The 19,736-nt window shown below is 37.5% G+C and overlaps 1 protein-coding gene across 1 annotated transcript in view; it reads left to right on the top strand.

The window, feature by feature from the left end:
* The window catches only part of TTC26 (tetratricopeptide repeat domain 26), a 54,693-nt gene that overhangs the window by 19,986 nt on the left and 14,971 nt on the right, over positions 1–19,736 (top strand). Inside the window, exons 8-14 of the mRNA XM_032401480.1 lie at positions 1,953–2,027; positions 7,476–7,578; positions 8,840–8,895; positions 10,192–10,245; positions 11,174–11,237; positions 14,454–14,542; positions 14,952–15,035. Of these exons, the coding sequence (XP_032257371.1) occupies positions 1,953–2,027; positions 7,476–7,578; positions 8,840–8,895; positions 10,192–10,245; positions 11,174–11,237; positions 14,454–14,542; positions 14,952–15,035 (525 nt within the window). The remainder of the gene's footprint in view (positions 1–1,952; positions 2,028–7,475; positions 7,579–8,839; positions 8,896–10,191; positions 10,246–11,173; positions 11,238–14,453; positions 14,543–14,951; positions 15,036–19,736) is intronic.

The raw sequence follows: 19,736 nt of genomic DNA, 5'->3' as shown, positions 1-19,736 counted from the left end.
ACCCCTGGCCCCCCATTCCCCCAGCCCAAGCAATTGTGAATCTGCTTTCTGACTCTAGATTTGCTGATTCTGGATATTTCATAAAAAAGTAATATATAATATGTGAACTTTTATGACTGTCTTCTTTTACTTAGCATGTTTATAAATTTCATCATGTTGTAGCCTATATTAGTACTTCATTCATTTTTATGACCAAATAATATTCTATTGTATCGATAGACTACATTTTATTTTTCCATTCATCAGCTGATGGACATTTGGGTCATTTCCACTTTTGGCCTATTATGACTAATGAATGCTGTTATAAGCATTTGTCTACATGTTCTTGGACATGTGTTGGATGTGTTTCCATTTCTCTTGGGTATATGTCTAGGAGTGGAATTGTTAGGTTATATGGAGCTCTATATTTAATTGAGGAACTGCCAGACTGTTTTACAAAGTAGCTACACCAGTTTACATTCCCACCAGCAGTGTATAGGAGTTTCCATTTCTCTACATCCTGGCCAGCAGTTATTATCTGACTTTTTTATTGTAGCCATCCCATTGGATGTGCAGTGAAATCTCTTTGTGGTTTTGATTTGCATTTCTCTGATGACAAATGATGTTGAACATCTTTTCATGTGCAGTGAGTTCTGCTTTAAATTCTGTGCCCTAGGCATCTCACTTGGCGCAGCCCTAGTTCTGACTGGCCCTGCCTGAGATCAGAACTGTCCTCATGATACTAAAAGATTTTGTCTTTTCACTTTCCTTTGCTCAAGTGTGCCATGAAGCTTTCCAGAGACAGCATAATTTCAAAATAGATCAAATGCAGATGCAGACATGCCAATCTAGCTGTCCTCTTTTAAGCCAGACATTAAAGAGATTTGCAAAAATATAAAACAGTACTACTCTTCTCACTAAGTTTTTGTTTTGTAAATGCAGTTTTCTTAAGTGAAAAATATTTATGTTAATGTGTAGTGGGCTTATTATTATTTTTGATTAATTGAATACTTTAAAATTTCTGTTTTAATTTCTAATACAATATATATTGTACTGTGGGCTATTTATGTGGGCTATGACCCACTAAAACAAAAGCTCTTTGGGATCCTTAATAATTTTTAAGATTATAAAAGAGATCCTGAGATCAAAAAGCTTGAAAACTGCTGATCTAGCCTAATATTACCAAACACTTTGGAATTGCTGCTGTGGACAAGAGAAGGGATTAATAAAAGGGTTGCTGAGGCAGATGCGTAATCCCATATGAGATCAAATAGAACAAGTTTGTAGTGATTAGTGAGAACAATCAAGAATTTAATTATTTTATCCTGAGAAGCTTAGCTACCTAACTGATGGAAGTTGAAAAAGGAGGAGAGGAAAATTACTCAAAATTATAGATTGGCAAGGTAGGAATAACAGAAAGCTGAGGAAGGGTAAGTGAATCTAAGGTGTTAGTGAAGATGCTGGAAATGACTGACCGTTTGTTCTACAGGGAGTGAAGGGGGTAATAGAATACAGAAGAGATCTGATAAGTCTAATAAATAATAGGAGAAGGTATTTTAATTGTGCTATAAGTAAATAAAGGCCAATGCAGCAGGAAGGAGGTACTGTGAGAATTCGGGATATAGGTGGAATGATCAGATTGAAGAATCAACCCCAGTTTTCAAAAGTTTAGCTCCTTTATCACCTTTGACTCTGCAAAAAAAGATTAAGTAGGAGTCTTCAGACGTGGGCTTACCAGTTTCAAACTTGCTGCTTAGTGTAAGGTTCAAATCATTTATTGTTTATAAGCCGCAATGTTCCCATCTGTAAAATGAGGTTAACAATCACACTGACTCTTAGAGTCCTGAGGAACAAATGAAATAGGAATGAAATGGCATGTTAAACTCTTTGTAAACTATAAAACATTGTGCAATTATGTGGCATAAGAACTGTACCCTTGTCATTTTCCTAAGCCTTTCCTTTTTCAATTTCAGGCAGAACTCAAAAGCTTGATGGACAACGCTTCTTCTTCCTTTGAATTTGCTAAAGAACTCATCAAGCACAATCTGGTGAATAGCAGTTTCCTGTCTTGACTGAACTGAGTCTTAGCCTACTTCGGTATTTCCCAGCAGTTAGAAGGGTGAATGAAGGGAGATATTGCAACAAATACTTCTCTACTCCAAGTGAACCCCTCCTTGCTATGGAGGAGAGAAAATTAAGTTTCAGATATCAGGTCCTTTCCTCAAGGAAACCCCTACTGGGAGCGCAGTAATACATACATAACATTTAGAAAGAAGTGCAAGGCAGTGTAGGTCCAAGTGTTCATTCTGTTGGCAAAGACCAAAAGACATGTATCCTTGTGGGTTACAATAAACGGGAAGGATTTTCTGGTGAAAGTCCAACTCGAATTCATCTTTGAAGGATGGCTGAGATTTAGAGGGTTCGTTGAAGGCAAGGATATGGAGTTAGAACAAAAATGACATATGTGAAAGATTATGAGCAGGCTAAGCTTACTAGAACAGAAAGTGTGTCCTGGGGCATAGTGAAAAAGAAAGTCTTAAGGAAAAATAAAGAGGCGGTCAGGTTTAAGGCTGGACTCTGACGGCCATTAATAAAAAAAAGTATCCATATTCAGGTGAAGTTTAATTGATAATGCAATATTGTGGACACAGAGCAGCTGCTTTCAACTCAGACACCTGGGGACACTGGGAAAATTACATAATATTGCTGAGTTTCAGATCCCTCATCAGAAAATGGCATTAATAATACCTACACCTTTTCCTTCTGATTTCTCTATTCCTCTTTTTAGCACCAATTCTGCTGAGACTCTCTCCTCCCCTTTACCTCTGATATCTGCTTGGTCACTTAATCCTACTGATTCTTTCTTGGCAAAGTCTTATATTTATTCCATTCCTTCTCTAATTCAGGCCTCCATCACAGATATAATTTTCTCTGGATAGTTTCTATTATGAGCTTCTGCCTCTTTTCACTTCTCATCTAGTTTATCAACTTAAATTTTTGTGGAGAATGATGTGTTAGAGATAGTAGTCTGGAAATCAAGCTTGGAGAGAGATTAAGACTGGAGAGTAGATTTAGGACTTTCATAAGAGAAATGATAGCTACAGTTCTGACAACTAAACATGGAAGAAAGGAGAAAAATATGGTCCCAAGAGAGCGTTTAAGGAGCTGAAGGAAGGAGAATAAGCAGATAAAACAAGAAAGGAGGGATGGGAAATATCACCTAGATAATGCAATGCCATTTACAACTGCACATTTTAATCACTTGGGAGGTTTTTAAAAATAATGATGCATGGGCTCCACCCCCCAGAGATTCTTATTTAATGGTTGGGCTAGGGCTCAGCTATCAGTATTTTTTTTCTTAACAGTTTCCCAGGTGGATATAATGTACAGCCAGAGTAAAGAACCATGATATGTATATATGACTAGAGGGGGTATATCAGCTAGTAAATAGAGATTACCCTTGGAGAGTGGGATTAAAGAGAGAAGTGAGAGTATGGAAATTGTCCTTTGTCCTTTTGTAATACTATATATGTTTTTTTCCCAGTGAACACATATCACTTTTATAGTTTAAAACAAAGTCTAAACATACTAAGCGATATAAATGGTTGTTCTGAGCATTGGCTTTTGCAGTCAGACTTGAGGTCAAAATCAAGCTACACCATGTACTAGCTTTGGACCTTTGGGTGAGTCCCTTAGCATTGTTGAGACTCAGTGTTCTCATATGTGCCATAAGGGAAATTACAGTACCTACCTTATTTTCTTGTGAGGATTAAATGAGGTAATGTATGTAAGATACTTTACACAGTATCTAACATAGAGTGTTTAGTAAATCATGCTTTTGTGGTCATGCTACAGCCATCAGTGTCCAAACTACAGACACATCATTGAGCAAGAGGACAGAAGAATCCATTGAATTGGTTAAAGGAGTTAATTCATGACTTGTGAGAGTAAGTTCACTAGTGTGCTGGGAATAGGAATTAAGGAGTGAGAGAATAATAAGGTTGAAGCAGTAAGCCACACAGTTTTGAAGTGTGGCATTGAAAGGAAGGAGAAAAATAGGGTACTATCCGGAGGGAACAATGGCACTAAGAGAAAGATTTTTGTTTGTGTATGTTTAAAGTTGAGAAGTAGGACCAGGACATATGAAGATAGAATAATTAATAGAGAAACAAGATCCAGATCAAGTTGAAAGTTATGAGAATCCATTGGATTGGGAGAACAAACATTGTCAAAATGTCCATACTACCCAAAGCAATCTACAGATTTAATGCAATCCCTATCAAAATACCAACAGCATTTTTCACAGAACTAGAACAAACATTCCTAAATTTGTATGGAACTACAAGAGACCCCAAATAGCCAAAACAATCTTGAAAAAGAAGAACAAAACTGGAGATATCACAATCCCAGATTTCAAGATATACGACAAAGCTGTAGTAATCAAAATACTGTGGTACTGGCATAAAAACAGACACATAAATCAACAGAACAGAATAGAGAACCCAGAAATAAACACACAATTATATGGTCAATGGCTCTTCAACAAAGGAGGCAAGAATATGCAATGGGAAGAAGTCTCTTCAACAAATTATGTTGGGCAAACTGGACAGCTACATGCAAAAGAATGAAACTGGACCACTTTCTTACAACATACACAAAAATAAACTCCAAATGGATTAAGAACCTAAATGTGAGACCTGAAACCATAAACATCCTAGAAGAGAGCACAGGCAGTAATCTGTCTGACATCGGCCATAAAACATTTTTCTAGCTATGTCCCCTGAGGCAAGCACAACAAAAGCAAAAATAAACTGTTGGGACTACATCAAAATTAAAAGCTTCTGCACAGCCAAGGAAATAACAAAACAGAAAGACAACCTATTGAGTGGGAGAAGATATTTGCAAATGACATATCCAAAAAACAGTATCCAAAATATATAAAGAACTTAAACAACTTGAGGCACCTGGGTGACTCAGTTGGTTAAGTGTCTGGCTCTTGATCTCAGTTCACCTCTGGATCTCAGAGTTGTGAGTTCAATCCTGCCTTGGGTTCCACACTGGGCGTGGAGCGTACTTAAAAAAAAAAAAAGAACTTCTACAACTCAACACCAAAAAACCCCAAATAATCTAATTTAAAAATGGGCAGAAGACCTGAACAGACATTCTCCAAAGAAGACAGACATACAGATGGCCAACAGACACATGAAAAGATGCTCAACATCACTCATCATCAGGGCAATGCAAATCAAAACCACAGTGAGATATCACCTCACCCCTGTCAGAATGGCTAGACTCAAAAACACAAGAAACAAGTGTTGGCAAGGGTGTGGAGAAAAAGGAACTTTGTGCACTGTTGGTGGGAAAGCAAACTGGTGCAGCCACTCTGGAAAACAGTAAGGAGGTTCCTCAAAAAATTAAAAATAGAATTACCATGTGATGCAGTAATTCCACTTCTGGGTGGAACCCAAAGGACATGAAAACACTAATGCAAAAAAATACATGCACTCCTATGTTTTTTGCAGCATTATTTACAATAGCCAAATATGAAAGCGACCCAGTGTCCATCAATAGATGAATGGATAAAGAAGAATGGATACAATGGATTCCAGTGGATACCATGGAATATTATTCACCCATAAAAATGAATGAAATCTTGCCATTTGGGACAGCATGGATGGATCTAGAGAGTATAATGTCAAGTGAAATAAGTCAGTTAGACAAATACCAAATGATTTCACTCATGTGGAATTTAAGAAACAAAATAAAGAAAGAAAAAGACAAACCAAAAAACAGACTCTTAACTATAGAGGACAAACTGGTGGTTAGCAGAGGGGAGGTGGGTGGGAGGACGGGTGAAATAGGTGATGGGGCTTAAGATTACACTTATCACGATGAACACTGAGTAATGTATATTATACACCTGAAACTAATATAACTAATATAACACTGTATATTAATTATACTGGAATTAATTTTTTTTAAAGTCATGAGATCAAGAAGACAAGTAGAAGAATTAATCTTAGCAAAAGAAGGGAACATCTCAGACGAGGAAGAATCAAGAAAGATGACCAAGTGGATATTTTTGAATTAGAAAGGAGAGATTAGGTAGCTCATGTCTGATGGCCTTGATTTCTGTATATTTATTTGTGAAACAACTTCCTATGTGCCAGACACTGTGCTAGGCTCTGGGTACACAACAGTGCACAAAACTGCTTTCCTGAATGGTATTTTGTTTTAGCTCTTCTCTATAGCATTTACTGTCATATAACATAATACTTACGTGTTTGCTGTTTGAGGCTCTCTCCCCAGTTGAGTGTAGCCTATGTAGTGACGGGAGTAATTCGTTCCTGCTGTAACCCCAGTGCTTACTACAATTCCAGGCATATGGTAGGTGCTTGTGAGTATTTACGGAGTTAATTAAATGTTACCTACTATGTACCACACATTTAGCCCATTTTAACTCATTCAATCCTCATAATAGTCCTGAAAGGTAGACATTATTAATGCCATTTAGAGATGAGGAAATAGGCTCAGAAAGGTTATATAAATTCCTTCATGGAGCTTGTTTGTTTGTTTTTAGAAAGAGAGAGCAAGCGGGGAGGGCCAGAGGGAGAGGGAGAGAGAATCCCAAGTAGACTCCATGCCCAGCAGAGCCCAACATGGGGCTCGATCCTACAACCCTGAGATCATGACCTGAGCCAAAATCCCAAGAGTTAGATGCTTGGGGCACCTGGGTGGCTCAGTTGGTTAAGCCTCTGCCTTCAGCTTGGGTCATGATCTCAGGGTCCTCGGATCAGGCTCCATGCTCAGCAGGGAGTCTGCTTCTCCCTCTTCTTCTTCCTCTGCCCCTAACCCTGCTTGTGGGTGTGCTCTCTCTCTGATAAATAAATAAAACCATTAAAAAAAAAAAAAGAATTGGATGCTTAACTGACTGAGCCACCCAGACACCCCCTTCACGGAGCTTTTGATACAGAGTATCTGTCTAGAAAAATGTTTTATTAATTTTGGGGTACTTTAAGAGTTTTCTGCAGTTCTTGGGGCGCCTGGGTGGTTCAGTCATTAGGCATCTGCCTTCGGCCCGGGTTGTGATCCCAGGGTCCTGGGATTGAGCCCCTCATTGGGCTCCCTGCTCAGCGGGAAGCCTGCTTCTCCCTCTCCCACTCCCCCCGCTTATGTTCCTGCTCTCGCTATCTCTCTCTCTGTCAAATAAATAAATAAAATCTTTAGAAAAAAAAAAGTTTTCTGCAGTTCTTATGAAGAGAAAAGGAAAGGTATACAATAGGTTTATGCCTTTATTCTGTTTCTTACATTTATTATAATTTAGATAATAGCTTGCTTTCAATGGGGTCAAGGTGGTGTGTATACTGAGAGCTTCAAAAATATATTCAAGGAATAACTGAGTACCCAGTTGTAAGTGGCAACTCCTTAATTAAACATTTCCACCAATAAATATATTCATACTTATTGCTGTAATAACAGACTTTGTCTGTCTTTAGGTTGTTTTCCGAGGAGGTGAAGGGGCTTTGCAGGTTTTGCCTCCCCTGGTTGATGTCATTCCTGAAGCTCGGTTAAACTTAGTGATTTACTACCTTCGTCAAGGTAAGAAAAATTTGTCTTGGTTTTGCTTATAATGAGATATTTTAGAACATTTAATCTCTAACTGAACTACTTGCTTACCTTTTAAAATCCATAATACTTCCAAAAATATATTTGCAACAGGTTCATAGGAGAGAACAAATTTATTGGTACTTAATTTGTTGTACCTTTTCTCTTTATCCTCTCTTTCCTCTTCTGTTGCTTCCAACCTTCTCCCTCATTCTGTTTTTCTTTCTTCCTCTTCTTTTTCTGTCTTTTGTTCTCTACCCATTCTATTTCAGTTTTTCCACTGTTTTTACTTCCCCTTCCTTGTGGTTCTTTTTCTATGTATAAGGCACATCCACATTTTCTTGAGTTTCTTTTTTTTATATTTGCTCTAATTGTCTGCCTTTCTGTTTCTTTGTGCTTCCAGCTTCTTATGAGAAATATTATGATTCAAAGATAATGTGATATTTACTGCCCCTAAGTAAGGTTAAAATTGTTAGACATGTGCCTAAGCAGTCTTTGATCTAACGGTTTTGAGTGCAGGATAGTAGCTACCATGCACTGGTGGTGGCACTCTGTCATGGACCCTGGACTAACAGTGTGGGCCTTTTTAGGTGCATGGTAGAAACCAACCAGACAACATAGTCCTCATTGAGGAAAATGTAAGTGTTTATTAAAATAAGAACATGAACTTGCAAACAGTTCTATTTGATATGTAAGCACAAAGAAATAGGCGTTTGGATAAGAATTAAATATCTTATATATTTTAGAAATTATTTATTATAAAATTTTTCAAACTAAGCAAAATAGTTTAAACACCCAAAATGCACACCCAAAATATTCATTCCAGATTCAACAGTCTTCAAAATATTGCCATTCTTTCATCCATTCTCCCTGTCCCTTTTTGTTGCTGAAACGTCTTAAAGCAAATCCCAGACTTCATGTCATTTCACTCCTACATACTTAATATATATTGTCTTTTTAAAAAATTGGTTGTTTTACTTATATAACTACAATGCCATTGCTATTTAATACCCAGTCCATATTCTTAGCTTGAACATTTTTTTAGGTGCTTCATGACTTACAGGTTTCCTAAGATATTTGGTTATATTTAGGATAATTACTCCACATTGAACTTGATGGAGAGTTAGAGGACAGATAAAACAAATCATACTTCCCATGAACGTCTGAATGCTGAAGGATCTTACCTTTTCGGGACTGTTTCAGAAGGGTTTGCTGGAATACAGACTGTTATAGCTACTTATTTCTTTTATTTCAGATGATGTACAAGAAGCTTATAACTTAATTAAGGATCTGGAACCTACTACTCCTCAGGTAATTGAAAATGTGTTACCATTTTACTAACCAACTTCTGTTGAAAGTAGAATTTCAGAAAGATAGCAGGAAGGCATATTAGAGAAGATTCCAGCTTGTAGAATCTCGGGAAAGACCATATATATTGATTTAGGAATGTCCTGTGAGACTTTCGATATGAAAATGAACATTCTGGATTTTTTTTTTTTAAAGATTTTATTTATTTGACAGAGAGAGACACAGCGAGAGAGGGAACACAAGCAGGGGGAGTGGGAGAGGGAGAAGCAGGCTTCCCACAGAGCAGGGAACCCGATGCGGGGCTCGATCCCAGGACCCTGGGATCATGACCTGAGCCGAAGGCAGACGCTTAACGACTGAGCCACCCAGGCGCCCCGAACATTATGGATTTTTTAATGTTTTTAAACTCCCTTATATGTGGTCATTTCCTCCAAATGGATCAGGTTTGAAAAAACTAAAATCTAGAATTCTGATGGAACTAACAAGATATAGAAACTTATCTCATTAGTATAATTGTAACTTGTCTTTCTCCCCTACTGGATTGTTATTAGCTCTTTGCAGTCAGGGCCTGTGTCTGTTTGTATTTCCAACACTATGTACACTAGGCATGTAACAGACATTGCACTTACTGAATGAAAGACTGAAATGTTTCTAGACCCCATGAAATCTAAACAGATACATTTCTCCAGGGTATTAAAAGTTTCAGCATCTTTTATACTGCTCTTTTTATGAACCCTCTTAAATAAAAATAGTACCTACATAAAAAATTTATAAAGCTTCTAAGGAAGGTATCTATCAAAGAATAGAGCCAAGTCTGACAGCGATTAAGGTGAGGCTCCAGGGCTCCAAAAGAGATAATACCTTACAAATGGAGATCAGAGGATACTTTTTTTTTAGGAAAAGGATTTTTAGCAAATAAAAGTTATTATATGATTAGAAAGGGAAGATAATATATATGATGTAGTCACAAAGAATGGCAGTGGCTAATAAAGTGATAAAAATTATTACGTAAATGTTTTATTGTTAATTTTTTCCACTGAGTTGAAATAAAACTTCTCAAGGTTTCCACTGAGTTTTTCTGCTTAAGATTGTAAATTTACAAATATGGTGAATTTATTATATGGACACTTTCCTGAAAACCAAATGAAAGTCTCCTAATTATTTCATTCAAGCCAGGGATGGAACAGAGAAAAGTGACTCTGGGTAACTTTTGATAATATATATATAGCATTAAGTCGAAATTAATTTTCATAGCTATGCATTCTTCAGAAATTAATTAGTGTTATTGCATGTTGCCAGGAGTATATCCTCAAAGGAGTGGTCAATGCGGCCCTTGGCCAGGAAATGGGTTCGGTGAGTATGAAATCACTGGTAATCTATAGTTGCAGTTATAGTGTGTGGAAAAGATCAAAATGAATGTTAAAGTTCAACCAGCAGTAAGCTCACAAATAGGCTTATCTACATTTCCTTTCCTGTCTCCATATCCCCCAACCCAGATTCCATTATAAAAAGAATTCTGTGATTTAAAGACAAAAAAAAAAAAAGAAAGCTTTAACTCTAAGAATTGCTGTTTCCTCTTTTAAAAGCCCAAATTTTAAGCAGTGTTTATATCTAATAATGACTGAAAATCATTGCACAGCTTCATTCTTATTTTCAGTGAGTTTGGTTAACCTTGCACACCCCTGAGCTATAATTTTGGCATCTGTAAAATGGGGATAGTTGTTTCTTTGGCAAAGACTTTTATAAACACCCAAACATTGTTTCAAATTAAGTTCTTATTCATCTGAATATGGCACATTAAGTTCTTTTGGGAACAAAGTGGATATAAATAAATATTTTTATCTCTAGCTCACTCTACAGTGCCTCGTATAGCAGATAGGGAGTAAATAGTTATTGAATAAGTGAATGAGTGTATTGAATTGATACTCCTTATAACTGTGGCTCCTACCACAAGGTCTAATATATGATAAAAGAGCAGTATCTGTTGAATGTGTGAGTGAATGACTAAATGAATGAGTTCATTTAATGAAGTTACTTTTAGGATAGAGTTTGGGGATTGGATTTTTTTTCTTCTTTTTTTATCTGACCCAGGGAAGGTTTTAATTTAGTTTCAGGTTATGATTCTCTAGTGCTTATGCTAATAAAAATTAGTTTGTTTGGGAGAGGATGTAAAACAAGGGTGTATGTTAAATCCTGGCACATATTTTAAAACCATAAAGTGTAATACAAATAAAATATTTTCAGCTTCTGTCAGCTCTCTCAGCTCTGCTTTGTTTTTCAGAGGGACCATATGAAAATTGCCCAGCAGTTCTTCCAGCTGGTGGGAGGGTCAGCGAGTGAGTGTGGTATGTCTGAAATCAGTACTCATTCACATGATTCATAATTGGAGTTGGTCATATATTGACTGGTGAAGTTTGAGTCTCTGTCCAGGGTTACATGTGTCAGACATGAAAGAAAAGTATCAAAGTATCAAGTAGGAGGTCCTGTGGGAAAGACACAGGAGAGAATATTGGGTTAGCTCTTCTCAACATCTCAGCTGAAGTGGGATGAGAGATTATATAAATAGAAGAGAATGAATATAATCTTTAGTTCATGAGAGTTTTTAAAATTTGATTCTGTTTTTGATCTGAAATGTTAACTTTTATTGATTTTTTTTTAATTTTATTTTATTATGTTAGTCACCATACAATACATCATTAGTTTTTAATGTAGTGACCCATGATTCATTGTTTTCATATTAACACCCAGTGCTCCATGCAGTATGTGCCCTCCTTAATACCCATCACCGGGCTAACCCATCCCCCCACCCCCCTCCCCTCTAAAACCCTCAGTTCGTTTCTCAGAGTCCATAGTCTCTCATGGTTCATCTCTCCCTCCAATTTTCCCCCCTTCATTTTTCCCTTCCTTCTCCTAATGTCCTCCATGCTCTTCCTTATGTTCCACAAATAAGTGAAACAGTATGATAATTGACTTTCTCTGCTTGACTTATTTCACTTAGCATAATCTCCTCCAGTCCCATCCATGTTGATGTAAAAGTTGGATATTCATCCTTTCTGATGGCTGAGTAATATTCCATTGTATATATGGACCACATCTTCTTTATCCATTCATCTGTTGAAGGGCATTTCGACTTCCCACAGTTTGGCTATTGCAGACATTGCTGCTATGAACATTGGGGTGCATATGGCCCTTCTTTTCATTACATCTGTGTCTTTGGGGTCAATACCCAGGAGTACAATTGCTGGGTCATAGGGTAGCTCTATTTTTAATTTTTTGAGGCACCTCCACACTGTTTTCCAAAGTGGCTGTACCAACTTGCATTCCCACCAACAGTGTAAGAGGGTTCCCCTTTCTCCACCATTTGTTGTTTCTTGCCCTGTCAATTTTTGCCATTCTAACTGGTGTAAGGTGGTATCTCAATGTGGTTTTGATTTGAATTTCCCTGGTGGCTAATGATGATGAACATTTTTTCATGTGTCTGTTAGCCATTTGAATGTGTTCTTTGGAGAAGTGTCTGTTCATGTCTTCTGCCCATTATTTGACTTGATTATTTGTTTTTTGGGTGTTGAGTTTGAGAAGTTCTTTATAAATCTTGGATACCAGCCCTTTATCTGTAGTGTCATTTGCAAATATCTTCTCCCATTCTGTGGGTTGCCTCTTTGTTTTGTTGACTGTTTCCTTTGCTGTGCAGAAGCTTTTTACCTTGATGAAGTCCAAAAAGTTCATTTTTGCTTTTGTTTCACTAGCCTTTGGAGATGTATTTTGAAAGAAGTTGCTGTGGCCGATGTCAAAGAGGTTACTGCCTATGTTCTCCTCTAGGATTTTGATGGATTACTGTCTCACATTGAGGTCTTTTATCCATTTTGAGTTTATCTTTGTGTATGGTGTTAGAGAATGGTCAAGTTTCATTCTTCTGCATGTGGCTGTCCAATTTTCCCAGCACCATTTATTGAAGAGACTGTCTTTTTTCCATTGCATATTTTTTCCTGCTTTGTCGAAGATTATTTGACCATAGAGTTGAGGGTCCATATCTGGGCTCTCTATTCTGTTCCATTGGTCTATATGTATGTTTTTGTGCCAGTACCATGCTGTCTTGGTGATCACTGCTTTGTAATATAGCTTGAAATCGGGCAATGTGATGCCCCCAGCTTTGTTTTTCTTTTTCAACATTTCCTTGGCGATTCGGGGTCTTTTCTGATTCCATACAAATTTTAGGATTGTTTGTTCCAGCACTTCGAAAAATGTCATTGGAATTTTGATCGGGATGGCATTGAAGGTATAGATTGCTCTGGGTAGCAAAGACATTTTAACAATGTTTATTCTTCCGATCCATGAGCATGGAATGTTTTTTCATCTTTTTGTGTTTTATTGATTTTTCAAGAGCTCTTTATATATTCGACTTTCATCATGTCATAGATATTTTTTCGGTGGGTCATTTGCTTTTTAATTTTCCCTATGGTATTTTTTTCACATGTAAAAATATTTAAATCTTATCGAAGCTTATCTTTTTATAATGATATCTTACATAGATATCTAGCTTAGAAAGTGCTTTTGTGCCCCCACAGTTATATAATATTCACTTATATTTCCCACCAGTAGTTTTGTTGCTTCATTTTTATTATTAAAGTATTGACTTCATCAGTCAAGATTGAGTGTAAGATTTCAGGAAGGGCTATTAAAAGAGCTGATAGTTAGCCAGTATGAACTGATATGGCTATTTGTACCAGTTGTCTAAGGCCAGCATCTATTTTGACGAACAGTATTTGGGGTGAACTAGTTGTTAAATATTTTTGTCATCCCTGAATATTCATTTTCTTTCAGATGTTTCACTGAAACCATTTATTGAATAATATTTCCTTTCTTCATTTGATTCATTCATACAATAAAAATTTATTGAAGTGTTGGGGATATAGTAGTAAACAAAACGAACAAGTCCTCCATCCTTGTAGAGCATACAGTCTAGTGGGACAGACAATAAACCCAATAAAGAAAGAGATTATATAGTATATCTGACTGTAGTAAGTGCTATGGGGGAAAAATTGAACAGAGCAAGAATGAATAGGAGTACCAGTGGCAAGGGTGGGGGTTAAACTAATTCTCTACTATCTCAAACAGGAATCCAAAAACAGACAGAAAGTTGGTCAGGATCAAGACCAAATGGTTCCATGGCAAATGATTTCTCCATTTGGGATTGGAAGTGCTGGGTTGTCTTAGATGAGTGATGATGGAGACTAAGCCATGTTAGTTGAATGTGCACGTGTCAGAGTGGGTGAGAGACTCAAAGCCCTGGAAAAACATCTGAGGAATACTGTACCCTGCAGGGTGGGGGTTCATTCTGGAGTCTGTGAGTTAGCCCCAAGAGAGGTTATTGGTCACTCTCAAGTACTGTGACCTCCATTATGCTGAGGTTTTGTCCACTGAATAGAATCTATAATTTCAGAATCTGGAAAGATGTCTTGGAATACATTCCTATCTCTAAATTATAAAGTAACTCAAATTTCAGCTAAAGAGAACTTTCAGTTTCATGAATATACCTGGTTTCTTTTCCCATTCCATTTCAGATACAATACCTGGGAGGCAGTGCATGGCTTCCTGTTTCTTTCTGCTTAAGCAATTTGATGATGTCTTGATATACCTCAACTCATTTAAGGTCAGTATAGAATTTTCTAGATGAGTTTGTCTACAAAATATATAATGTGTCAGAAGTAAGTACTTTTAGAGGGACACCTGGGTGACTCAGTTGGTTAAGTGTCTTCCTTTGGCTCAGGTCATGATCCCAGGGTCCTGGAATCTTGTCCCACATTGGGATCCTCACTCCACAGGGAGCCTACTTCTCCCTCTGCCTGCCGCTCCCCGTGCTTTGTGCTCTCTCTCTCTCTGATAAATAAATAAAATCTTTAAAAAAAAAAAAGATACTTTTAGAGATGGCCCTTTTACTATAGTGACATTGAAGGTGTCAGCTAATTCCTTAAAATTATTTTTGAGTTTATCTAGTATAATTGATATGTTATATTGGTATGTTAATACTCAATGTGACCTATTCTTGGGATGTTTTTCAGAGTTACTTCTACAATGATGACATCTTTAACTTTAATTACGCCCAAGCCAAAGCTGCAACAGGCAATACCAGTGAGGGTGAAGAGGTGGGTACACGCTTCTGATGCTTTTGATGCATTCAAATGATTCTGTTTAAAAACATTGTTATCTTTAACTTTTTGAGGAACCTCCATACTGTTTTCCAGAGTGAAAAAATAGATGAACATAGGGGAAAGAAAAAAAAGAGAGGCAAACCATAAACACACTCTTTTTTAAAAAAATTTTTTGTTGTTATGTTAATCACCATATATTACATCATTAGTTTTTGATGTAGTGTTCCATGATTCATTGTTTGTGCATAACACCCAGTGCTCCATGCAGAACGTGCCCTCTTTAATACCCATCACCAGGCTAACCCATCCTCCCACCCCACTCCCCTCTAGAACCCTCAGTTTGTTTTTCAGAGTCCATCGTCTCTCATGGTTCATCTGCCCCTCCGATTTACTCCCTTTCATTCTTCCCCTCCTGCTATCTTCTTTTTTTTTTTTTTTCTTAACATATATTGCATTATTTGTTTCAGAGGTACAGATCTGTGATTCAGCAGTCTTGCACAATTCACAGCGCTCACCATAGCACATACCCTCCCCAGTGTCTTATCACCCAGCCACCCCATCCCTCCCACCCCACCCCCCACTCCAACAACCCTCAGTTTGTTTCCTGAGATTAAGAATTCCCCATATCAGTGAGGTCATATGATACATGTCTTTCTCTGATTGACTTATTTTGCTCATCATAACACCCTCCAGTTCTATCCACGTCGTTGTAAATGGCAAGATCTCATTCCTTTTGATGGCTGCATAATATTCCATTGTGTATATATATATATATATATATATATATATATATATATATACCACATCTTCTTTATCCATTCATCTGTCAGTGGACATCTTGGCTCTTTCCACAGTTTGGCTATTGTGGACATTGCTGCTATAAACATCGGGTGCACGTACCCCTTCAGATCCCTACATTTGTATCTTTGGGGTAAATACCCAGTAGTGTAATTGCTGGATCGTATGGTAGCTCTATTTTAAACTTTTTGAGGAACCTCCATACTGTTTTCCAGAGTGGTTGCACCAGCTCGCATTCCCACCAACAGTGTAGGAGGGTTCCCCTTTCTCCGCATCCCCGCCAACATCTGTCGTTTCCTGACTTGTTAATTTTAGCCATTCTGACTGGTGTGAGGTGGTATATCATTGAGGTTTTGATTTGGATTTCCCTGATGCCGAGCGAAGTTGAGCACTTTTTCATGTGTCTGTTGGCCATTTGGATGTCTTCTTTGGAAAAATGTCTGTTCATGTCTTCTGCCCATTTCTTGATTGGATTCTTTGTTCTTTGGGTGTTGAGTTTGATAAGTTCTTTATAGATTTTGGATACTAGCCCTTTATCTGATATGTCATTTGCAAATATCTTCTCCCATTCTGTCGGTTGTCTTTTGGTTTTCTTGACTGTTTCTTTTGCTCTGCAAAAGCTTTTTATCTTGATGAAGTCCCAATAGTTCATTTTTGCCCTTGCTTCCCTTGCCTTTGGCAATGTTTCTAGGAAGAAGTTGCTGTGGCTGAGGTCGAAGAGGTTGCTACCTGTGTTCTCCTTTAGGATTTTGATGGACTCCTGTCTCACATTTAGGTCTTTCAACCATTTGGAGTCTATTTTTCTGTGTGGTGTAAGGAAATGGTCCAGTTTCATTCTTCTGCATGTGGCTGTCCAATTTTCCCAACACCATTTGTTGAAGAGACTGTCTTTTTTTCATTGGACATTCTTTCCTGCTTTGTCAAAGATTAGTTGACCATAGAGTTGAGGGTCCATTTCTGGGCTTTCTATTCTGTTCCATTGATCTATGTGTCTGTTTTTGTGCCAGTACCATGCTGTCTTGATGATGACAGCTTTGTAATAGAGCTGGAAGTCCGGAATTGTGATGCCGCCAGCTTTGCTTTTCTTTTTCAACATTCTTCTGGCTATTCGCGGTCTTTTCTGGTTCCATACAAATTTTAGGATTATTTGTTCCATTTCTTTGAAAAAAGTGGATGGTATTTTGATGGCAATTGCATTGAATGTGTAGATTGCTCTAGGTAGCATTGACATCTTCACAATATTTGTTCTTCCAATCCATGAGCATGGAACGTTTTTCCATTTCTTTGTGTCTTCCTCAATTTCTTTCATGAGTATTTTATAGTTTTCTGAGTACAGATCCTTTGCCTCTTTGGTTAGATTTATTCCTAGGTATCTTATGGTTTTGGATGCAATTGTAAATGGGATCGACTCCTTAATTTCTCTTTCTTCTGTCTTGTTGTTGGTGTATAGGAATGCCACTGATTTCTGTGCATTGATTTTATATCCTGTCACTTTACTGAATTCCTGCATGAGTTCTAGCAGTTTTGGGGTGGAGTCTTTTGGGTTTTCCACATAAAGTATCATATCATCTGCAAAGAGTAAGAGTTTGACTTCTTCTTTGCCAATTTGGATGCCTTTTATTTCTTTTTGTTGTCTGATTGCTGTGGCTAGGACTTCTAATACTATGTTGAATAGCAGTGGTGATTGTGGACGTCCCTGCTGCGTTCCTGACCTTAGGGGGAAAGCTCTCAGTATTTCTCCATTGAGAATGATATTCGCTGTAGGTTTTTCATAGATGGCTTTTATGATATTGAGGTATGTACCCTCTTTATGATATCGAGGTATGTACCCTCTATCCCTATACTCTGAAGAGTTTGATCAAGAAAGGATGCTGTACTTTGTCAAATGCTTTTTCTGCATCTATTGAGAGGATCATATGATTCTTGTTCTTTCTTTTGTTAATGTATTGTATCACATTGATTGATTTGCAGATGTTGAACCAACCTTGCAGCCCAGGGATAAATCCCACTTGGTCGTGGTGAATAATCCTTTTAATGTACTGTTGGATCCTATTGGCTAGTATTTTGGTGAGAATTTTTGCCTCTATGTTCATCAAGGATATTGGTCTGTAATTCTCCTTTTTGATGGTGTCTTTGCCTGGTTTTGGGATCAAGGTAATGGTGGCCTCATAAAATGAGTTTGGAAGTTTTCCTTCCATTTCTATTTTTTGGAACAGTTTCAGAAGAATAGGTATTAATTCTTCTTTAAATGTTTGGTAGAATTCCCCTAGGAAGCCATCTGGCCCTGGGCTTTTGCTTGTTGGGAGATTTTTGATGACTGCTTCAATTTCCTTAGTGGTTCTAGGTCTGTTCAGGTTTTCTATTTCTTCCTGGTTCACTTTTGGTAGTTGATACATCTCTAGGAATGCATCCATTTCTTCCAGGTTATCTAATTTCCTGGCATAGAATTGCTCATAATATGTTCTTATAATTGTTTGTCTTTCTTTGGTGTTAGTTGTGATCTCTCCTCTTTCATTCATGATTTTGTTGATTTGGGTCATTTCTCTTCTTTTTGATAAGTCTGGCCAGGGGTTTATCAATCTTGTTAATTCTTTCAAAGAACCAGCTCCTAGTTCCGTTGATCTGTTCTACTGTTCTTTTGGTTTCTATTTCATTGATTTCTTCTCGATCTTTATTATTTCTCTTCTCCTGCTGGGCTTAGGCTTTATTTGCTGTTCTTTCTCCAGTTCCTTTAGGTGTAGGGTTAGGTTGTGTACTTGAGACCTTTCTTGTTTCTTGAGAAAGGCTTGTATTGCTATATACTTTCCTCTTAGGACTGCCTTTGCTGTATCCCAAAGATTTTGAACAGTTGTGTTTTCATTTTCATTGGTTTCCATGAATTTTTTAAATTCTTCTTTAATTTCCTGGTTGACCCATTCATTCTTTAGTAGGATGCTCTTTAGCCTCCATGTATTTGAGTTCTTTCCAACTTTCCTCTTGTGATTGAGTTCTAGTTTCAAAGCATTGTGGTCTGAAAATAGTCAGGGAATGATCCCAGTCTTTTGGTACCAGTTGAGACCTGATTTATGACCTAGGATGTGATCGATTCTGGAGAATGTTCCATGGGCATTAGAGAAGAATGTGTATTCCATTGCTTTGGGATGGAATGTTCTGAATATGTCTGTGAAGTCCATTCGGTCCAGTGTGTCATTTAAAGTCTTTATTTCCTTGTTGATCTTTTGCTTAGATGATCTGTCCATTTCAGTGAGGGGGGTGTTAAAGTCCTCCACTATTATTGTATTGTTGTCAATGTGTTTCTTTGCTTTTGTTATTAATTGCCTTATATAATTGGCTGTTCCCGTGTTAGGGGCATAGATATTTACAATTGTTAGATCTTCTTGTTGGATAGACCCTTTAAGTAGGATATAGTGTCCTTCCTCATTTCTTATTACAGTCTTTGGTTTAAAATCTAATTTGTCTGATATAAGGATTGCCATCCCAGCTTTCTTTTGGTGTCCATTAGCATGGTAAATGGTTTTCCACCCCCTCACTTTCAATCTGGGGGTGTCTTTGAGTCTAAAATGAGTCTCTTGCAGACAGCATATTGATGGGTCTTGTTTTTTTATCCAATCTGATAGCCTGTGTCTTTTGATTGGGGCATTTAGCCCATTTACATTCAGGGTAACTATTGAAAGATATGAATTTAGTGCCATTGTATTGCCTACGAGGTGACTGTTACTGTATATTGTCTGTGTTCCTTTCTGGTCTATGTTGCTTTTAGGCTCTCTCTTTGCTTAGAGGACCCCTTTCAATATTTCTTGTAGGGCTGGTTTCGTGTTTGCAAATTCCTTTAGTTTTTGTTTGTCCTGGAAGCTTTTTATCTCCCCTTCTATTTTCAATGACAGCCTAGCTGGATAT

Source organism: Phoca vitulina, unplaced genomic scaffold (assembly GCF_004348235.1).
Source record: "Phoca vitulina isolate PV1807 unplaced genomic scaffold, GSC_HSeal_1.0 scaffold4, whole genome shotgun sequence".
In the NCBI taxonomy this organism is placed as follows: domain Eukaryota; kingdom Metazoa; phylum Chordata; class Mammalia; order Carnivora; family Phocidae; genus Phoca; species Phoca vitulina.
This window is presented reverse-complemented; position numbering and strand designations above follow the sequence as displayed.